General features: G+C 32.5%; 1 protein-coding gene across 1 annotated transcript; it reads right to left on the bottom strand.

Moving 5' to 3' along the window:
- Window positions 1-6,807: 6,807 nt before the first annotated feature.
- On the bottom strand, window positions 6,808-7,875 carry LOC111831513. The gene has a single exon (XM_023786129.1). The coding sequence runs from the start codon at window positions 7,873-7,875 to the stop codon at window positions 6,808-6,810; it is 1,068 nt and encodes a 355-aa protein (XP_023641897.1).
- Window positions 7,876-8,548: the final 673 nt, after the last annotated feature.

Below are 8,548 nucleotides of genomic sequence, written 5' to 3' on the forward strand. Positions count from 1 at the left end.
ATACTGCGAACTGATCAAAAGTGTTTGATTGGTGTAATAGAAGCTTATTAAGGTTGTCATTCAAGGCCTAAATATCCTAATATTGGTTCTAGTGAACAAATTTAGGCTATATTGATAGGTCTTCTCTCATTCCTACAACAACTAGAGATATTTATCTTTCTCTCACCGAACCTAAGGGGGGAGTTATTGGTTTATAGATTTGTAAATCCACCTAGAATTTGTGAATCCTTATTATTTATGAAATCAGAATACATGGATTTTGAAATAACATGTTTTATCCTTGGATTTGAATTCTTCTATTTTACACTGTCAAATCCTTTCAAATTCATTTTAAAACATACTGCGGATTTTAAAATCCAAAAACATATCACTAAACGAATAACATAGGATTTTAACTAGTATTTATAATTCATACAACCAATAAGATATGAGTTTGAAAGTTATTTTAAAATCAATAATTGATTAACGTAGGATTTTTGTTTGGATTTCCAAATCCAACAAAATCAATGATTCAATAACCCCCCTAAAGTTTTCTTGGAATCTCCCTCAACCAATTATGTTTATTTTTATCTTAATATTCACCATTTTATTTTCTAATGTTGTCATGTATTACATATATTTTTATTAAAATCGCATATGGCCTTTTCCAAAACATGATTTTAACAGTAGAAACATATTATGTCTCCACATAACACATTCTTTTAAAAATATTTCATGATATTTTATTGAATGATATGTTTTTCTTTCAAAAATTACAGTATGTCGTTGTATTATATTTTTTCAAAATGACATGCTATTCTTATAAAATAGTAAAATACACATCAGATTTTCCAAATTTTAAAATTTTCATTTCAGATAATATGCTATATTTATTCGTTTCATGTCATTTAAAAAAAAATCTATTAATAAATAGGTTAATTTAGTATTTATCTCACCTTACCGCACCACAAAAAGAGTTAGTGTTACCTAAGAAAACTGACATATAAATATTTTGTTAATTTGTTTTTAAAATGAGGCTATCTATGGTATTGTCCAAATGAATACAAACTTAATAATATTATTATTCAGTAAATAAAAACAAGAATTTACAAAGAATAATTTCAATATTTAAAATAACAAAATGATAAAACGAAAAAAAATATGAAAAATGTGAATTGAATAATTATAAAATTTGACATATATATATATATATATATATATTTTAATGGATAATGTGTAATTTAACAAATTAAGTAAGATTCAAAGCTGCTAAAAATGCAGAACTAATGGTCCAAGGTAATACTTGTTTTCATCGACTATTTCTTTGATTTATGAACCAAATTCCGCTTGTAGACTTATAACACATACGCTTTCAAACCTTCCTCCATCTTTGAACTGTCGATGTAATTTTTGCAAAGCGTCATCTCCATTATTCCTATCTGAAGTATTCACCATTTCATGGAGATTTAGATTGCGATGCTTCGTGTATTGCCCTATCGCAAGCAATCCAATATCCTTTGGTTGAGCTGAAAGTTCATTGCCAACTTCAAAAAGCAGGTGAAAATCTTGAAATTGACAATTAAGGCTGAGAATTAAAATTTAGTTAACTAATTAGTTGTGTTTGTTGTGTATTTAGAGAATTAGAAGTGTATTCATAAATAAAAATTACTAAATGAAAAAGGAGATGGAAAAGAATAAACCTTTGAAAATTGGATATGATTTTCGATGTAGGGAGGGAGAAGACGATGGATTAATTAGTTTCTTTATCGGTGCTTTTTCTTAATTATTTTTTGAAGCTTATTAAACAAAAAAATAACAACTTTTTTTTCATTATACTTTGGAAATTGGAACATGTCATCAACTTTCAATTTAAAATCCTACTCATATTTGTTCTGCCAAATCGAGTAACCGTATTAGATGTCAAAATAATATTACAATTAATTTAATGAAAGCCTATTTATTATTTACAAATCGATCAAGACATTATAATTTATCATAACTTTTAAAATCAGAAATAATAAATTTACGATAAAGCAAAATATGAGCAAAATATAAGTAAATTATAAGTAAATTATAAGAGAGATATATGCAAATAATAATAATACCAAAAGATTAACTATAGAATTAAGTTTAAGATATTAAAAGAAAAATACGTATCTTTGATTCTTTAGCAAACTGGCGATCCCATCTCTTCAAATATGAAGTAAGAGCATCTTTAAAGGTATAAGTGAGAAAATGTTTCTTAGTAATTTTTAAGCATATTAATATTGTAATAGTTTAAGTTAAGAACCACAAATATAGAGTTGATTATTGGTTGAACCTCTAAAATCTTAAAATTTAAATAATATAATGATATAAAACGTATTATAAATTTTTAAAATTAAATAAATATTTAATAAATTGAAAACTTATAAAAATGAACATAATACAGGTTCAAAAATAAAAATAAAAAGAAAATACAATTCAAAATTATTAATAACAAATAAAAAAACAATGAAGATAAAAATGAGAAACATAAAAAGTTACCAACATATTAATTAAAATGAGTAACATAAAAAGATACAAACATATTAATTAAGTTTATGTTTATCTTCTCCAACAAAAGATTAATTTTTATTTTCTTTTGAGAATTTTATTGGGAATTCAATTCAAAATTATTAATAACAAATAATAACAATGAAGATAAAAATAAGAAACATAAAAATATACAAACATATTAATTAAAATGAGTAACATAAAAAGATACAAATATATTAATTAAAATAAGTAACATAAAAAGATACAAACATATTAATTAAGTTTATGTTTATTTTCTCCAACAAAAGATTAATTTTTATTTTCTTTTAGGAGTTTTATTGGGAATTTTTATTGAGAATTTCATTTTCTCTAACAAAAGATTAATTTTCATTTACAATTTATGCAGCCACTCACATATTAACACATGGCAGAAGAACCCAAACCAAAAGAGTCTTAACTAACACCCGTTTGCTTCTTTCAATTTTACTGTTTCTATATTTTGGTATTTTTAATTGGATTAAGACCCTTAAAGATGGCCCGTTAAAGATGGCCTAAGAGTTTGAATCTCCCTCTCCGCATAGTGCTAAAATTATCATTAGTAGCCAACATTAAAAATTAAACAATATGAGTAAGTTTTCTAGAAAAACCAATTTATAAAAGTGGTCATAAGCTAAAGAGTAAAGACTATACTGTTGTCGCATAGATGGATACCAAGACATGATTCACAAACTATGTAATAAACAAAATTCAAACTGTGTTTCTAGACAAACATAGTAATTTTTCATCTTCTTGCCAAAACAGTAAAACCGTGTTTTACCACCAAAACCGTAAAATCGTGTTTTCCCACCAAAACCTTAAAACTGTCCTTTATTTTCTCCAACAAAAGATTAATTTTTATTTTCTTTTAGGAGTTTTATTGGGAATTTTTATTGAGAATTTCATTTTCTCTAACAAAAGATTAATTTTCATTTACAATTTATGCAGCCACTCACATATTAACACATGGCAGAAGAACCCAAACCAAAAGAGTCTTAACTAACACCCGTTTGCTTCTTCCAATTTTACTGTTTCTATATTTTGGTATTTTTAATTGGATTAAGACCCTTAAAGATGGCCCGTTAAAGATGGCCTAAGAGTTTGAATCTCCCTCTCCGCATAGTGCTAAAATTATCATTAGTAGCCAACATTAAAAATTAAACAATATGAGTAAGTTTTCTAGAAAAACCAATTTATAAAAGTGGTCATAAGCTAAAGAGTAAAGACTATACTGTTGTCGCATAGATGGATACCAAGACATGATTCACAAACTATGTAATAAACAAAATTCAAACTGTGTTTCTAGACAAACATAGTAATTTTTCATCTTCTTGCCAAAACAGTAAAACCGTGTTTTACCACCAAAACCGTAAAATCGTGTTTTCCCACCAAAACCTTAAAACTGTCCTTCCCCCCCCCCCCCCCCCCCAAAATCATAAAAATCGTATTTTCCAGCCAAAACCGTAAACTCCGAGTTTTTCCGCCAAACAAAATATCCCTATTTTCCCGCCAAAACTATGAAGACGCGTTTTTCACCAAAAACCCTTAAAACATGATTTCTTCCAAAATCACAAAAGCGTGTACTTCCGCAAAAACCGTAAAAAATAATTCTATTATTATTTATCACTTATATTTTAAAAAATCAATAATCAGTGATTTTTAAAAATTATTAGTTATATTATAAATTTACAATAGAATATTATATGGGTCTAACATGTCCAATGCAAGTATGTTACCAAGTTTCTTAGTTATAAACTAAATCAAAAATATGTATTAAGCTAAGAAATATATCTTAGTTAAGAAATTTAGATGTTGGTTCTTAGTGCAAGGTGTAGGCATTTTATTGGTTTGAGTTTTGTATTTCAAGCTTGTTTTTAAAACATGTTTTTTAAAATATAATCTTAAATACTTTGAATTTAGAACTTTACCATTGGAAGCATATATTTCTTTTCATTTTCAAAAATTTCTTAACTTCATAACTTGTACTTTTTATAGTTAGAATAATGCTAAAAAACTTGTTTACAACTTTAGTATTGGGGATGGTCTAAGTGGGTTAAATGGGTAGATCGGATTTAAATGGGTTTAGGACTAAATGGGTATAAACTTAAACGGCGTTAAATGGATTTGAGGTTAATGGGGTGGGTTTAAAATGGGATGGGTTTACTCATATTAACATCACCATCACTTGGTGTTTATCACTTTGGTTTACAATAAATATAAGAATTAAATAATTAACTAATTACAAAGCATACACTAGTAAAAATGTCAAATGGAAGGGATACAAAGTAATTAATTAAAGGAAGCATCCAAATTTATAAAGGGAAAGTTTATATGTGAAGATTATGATTTCTCACTTCATGTGTTCTGGTTGTTTGTTTTTTCTTGGCAGTTGTTATGTTTTTTTTTTTTGGGTATGTGGCCAGACTTTTAGCCTTGTAATGGTACCCCTTAGTTATTGGAAATTTAAAGTAAAAATAACTATATTTCCTTACCAAACCCAAAAAAAAACGAACTAAACCAGACCGAAATAAATGATTTCATTTGGTTATAGTTAAATCTAAAAGTCTATTTGATTTCATTTTAATTATGTTTTCGGTTTAGGTTTGGTCTCGTTAAAACTAATAACATCAGAATAATTATTTTGGTTTTTCTATAAAAAAAATAAGGATAATTATATAGTTATTTTCTCCTGTTTATAACTTTATATTGTATAACAATATCACTAAATCTTTTCTTTATTGGGCTTTTCTTTATTAGTAAGTTGTTATAGAAATTTTATGCTTTCAACTGAATATTTAATACAACCACAAGGTTTAATTATTTATTTACAAGAAGTAGTATCTCTCTCGAAACCAAACCTAACAATTACCAAACACAATGGAAACCCTCAACTGGTCGGAGCTCCCTCTTGATATCGTCAGATCTCTCTTTGAACTTCTGAGCTTTGTTGATTTCCATCGAGCTAAGATGGTTTGTAAAAACGTATAGAGAGACACACAGACAGTTACGCTTGGAATGCGCCAAGCAAACGTTTTTTCCTTCGATCTTTATTAACAAAATTTATCTTTTCCTAAGATACAATTTTGTCTCGGCTCTTACTCAATCTATTCCTCCCAATAGAATTGAACCCGACTAAAGAACGAGCACTAAACCTATCTCTCCTACACCTCGTGTAGTCCCAAGAGAAAACGAACACTCACCTTCTCAGCTTTTTGTTTTTCTAGCTTCGAAGTTTACAATCACGTACAAAGAGTCTAAAGTGTTCAAAGTGGCTCGTGGCCAACCCTAGACTATTTATACTAACTACCCGAAACCCTAACCCTAGGATCTTCGAGGATCTCACCGAAACGGAATATACTTGCTTGTCAAGCTTATCCTTTCCTTATTTGATGTAAAGAATATTCACCATATCTTCACACGTAATTCGTCTCTATCTTTGCTTCCAAGCAAGAAATCTTCCTTAGCACGTCACTCCATCCACTTAAGCTTTGCCACGTCATCTCACGACTCCATGTCAGCAACTTCAAGTGTCTGATGTAATCCCAGGCGTCTGATGTGGTCTCAGGCGTCTGAACAGATGCAGCTTCCTGATCTCTACAGCAAGCTGTTCTGGAACTGCATCTTCAATCTCCCCCTTTTTTACTTAGTTTGATAATCAAGCATCCTTTGTGATAAACCTGAAAGTCACAGAGAGACAAAACCAAAACACAGCAACAAGGCAAACATCTAGTAATATAACTAGCATAAATCCCAAAAATTAGAAATCCTAAAATGCCATGTTTAAACATATTACAGACCCAAAAGCTAAGAGCTAATGAAACAAGGTTCTGTAATCAAAACACATTGTTGCTAACAACCAAAAAAAAAACAGCAACAACAACAGCAACTGCTCCCCCAGGACAAATGCTCCCCCACAAATCAACCAGTCCTATGATCATCAGAATCAGAATCATCTCCCCCTGCTTGTTTGCACAACTAAGTCAAAAACAAGTAACTTATGGATCACACGAATGACAGATTGGATGGAGAAACACTTACCTGCATCGATGATACGCTGCATGATCTGAATTGCACAACGCAAAGCCTTGCGATCATCTGAAGAGCACACTGGAATCTCAGCAGGCTGTCCTCTCTTCGCTTTGCCCTTCTTGTTGGACTTTGGCACTGGCTGAGATACATCCGGATGAACAGGGTGCTGTGACTGGATCAGCTGATAAATCAAACTGGGAAACGGCAGACACATCTTGGAAACAGGAACCAGACCCATGTTGATGATCAGCTTGAAACCATCCTCCCAAAATCAAACGGTTTCTGATGCATCACCTTGTAGACGAGTTTGGCTCTGTCCGGAGTGACATATCCATCATTGGTAGTAGGCAGCCAATTCGTACAACAGATCTTGAGAAGATCCTTGATGTTGTTGTTTTCAACCTTGGACAGTTGAAATTGCTTAAAGACCTTGGCCTTGCCACCAGATACAAACAGAGCTATGTCTGAGGTAATCACTTCAGCCATATGCCGTTGTTCTGTGCGTTCATCCACAGCTGGCAGTCCAAACAACGCATTAATCCTGTCAGGACTAAACTCATACACCCAATTTCGAACTAAAACTTCTGCTGAATCTGTCTCTGGCTCAACAGTTGGCAGATTCGCCCAAAATTCATACACAACTTGGGGATCAAAAGGCTTACTCGCAGATACAGTTCTAAGCAGACCCGCAGCATCTATCAGTTCCCTAACCTCATCAATCTCTCCAAAAGTGGTGTTCACCTCGGCATGCAATTTCCGAGAAGTAAAAGAACCATACCTCTGAAAAGCAACAGCAGATCCAAACCGGGGTTGATCAAATTCCAAAGACAGTTCGCCTTTCACAGCCACTCCTTTTCCTCGAGTCGTTTGACGCCGCTTCTTCTGCTCAGAAGGCATCGCGGCTGACTGCTTGCGCTTCACTACTCGAGACGAGACAGACGGCCTAGTGGTTCCGGTTACTTGAACCGAATCAGAACCATCAGAAAGTTCTTCAATTTCCAGAACCCGATTTGGTTCATTTCGCTCAGCCGGTTGGGATCTATGAGGGTTTACGTAGGAATCGCAATCGTCATCAACAGCCGTTGGCGATTTGGGAGATTCAGGCTTCTCTAGATCCTGAGCCTCTGAATCAGGAAGAGTGACTGAATACGGGACCTGCTGTTCCATCGACTCGGCTTCCTGCGGACTGAGGACCTGCTCTTCGTCCGTCGGAGACTGCATTTCCGTCGGAATCTGCTGTTCCGGTGGAGACGCAACAGGTTCTGGCGACTGGCTCGAAACAAGCTTCTGGATTCCGCTGAAGATGGACTTCATGTCGCCGGTCGTGCTTGGCTTAGGGTTTCAAACTCGTGAAGTTGAGAGAATAAGAGAAGCACAAATTCGAAAAACCTTTCAACTTCCACGTTTAACACTTAACCCTAATATTTCCCTCCTAATATGCTTAGCAATCTTATGGGCTTTGAAACAAATGGGCTTCACCTGAAATAAATTTAATAGCCCACGAACCTGAAACACTTCACAAAACCATTAGTGCACACTTATCAACAAAGCCTCACATCCGATTTTCAAGCCATTTTTTTCACATTCTTGAGTTCAACCCAGAACCTCAAATAACTTTCTTTTAGCAAGACTCAATTTACTCATGAACATGCTTTAGGGACCCAGAATGATAATCAACATGTGAGCACTTAGAAGTATTATTATAAAATCATTCAAAAACATGTACCTTGAGTCTCTCTCTCTTCTGTGTTCTATGCCAACCAATTGTTCAGGACAGAGCTAGAAACTACCACAACCTTCTGAATCTTCGACAGATCAGCTCTGAGTTCAGTGGCTAGTCTTTCACTCTGGCATACCTTCAACTCAAGCTTCCAAACCCAACATGAACAGGCAGCTGGAATACCCTTTGGAGAGTGCAAGACCAGGAGTGTGTTAAACCCTTTTTTTTTTTTTTACTATATAATTTTTTTTTTTTTTTTTTTTTTTT

The sequence above is a fragment of the Capsella rubella genome, unplaced genomic scaffold (genome assembly GCF_000375325.1).
Source record: "Capsella rubella cultivar Monte Gargano unplaced genomic scaffold, Caprub1_0 scaffold_3, whole genome shotgun sequence".
NCBI classification, from domain to species: domain Eukaryota; kingdom Viridiplantae; phylum Streptophyta; class Magnoliopsida; order Brassicales; family Brassicaceae; genus Capsella; species Capsella rubella.

Excerpts from the sequence above, each read along its gene's own strand:
- LOC111831513 (XM_023786129.1), bottom strand. The coding sequence starts at position 7,875 with ATGAAGTCCATCTTCAGCGGAATCCAGAAGCTTGTTTCGAGCCAGTCG.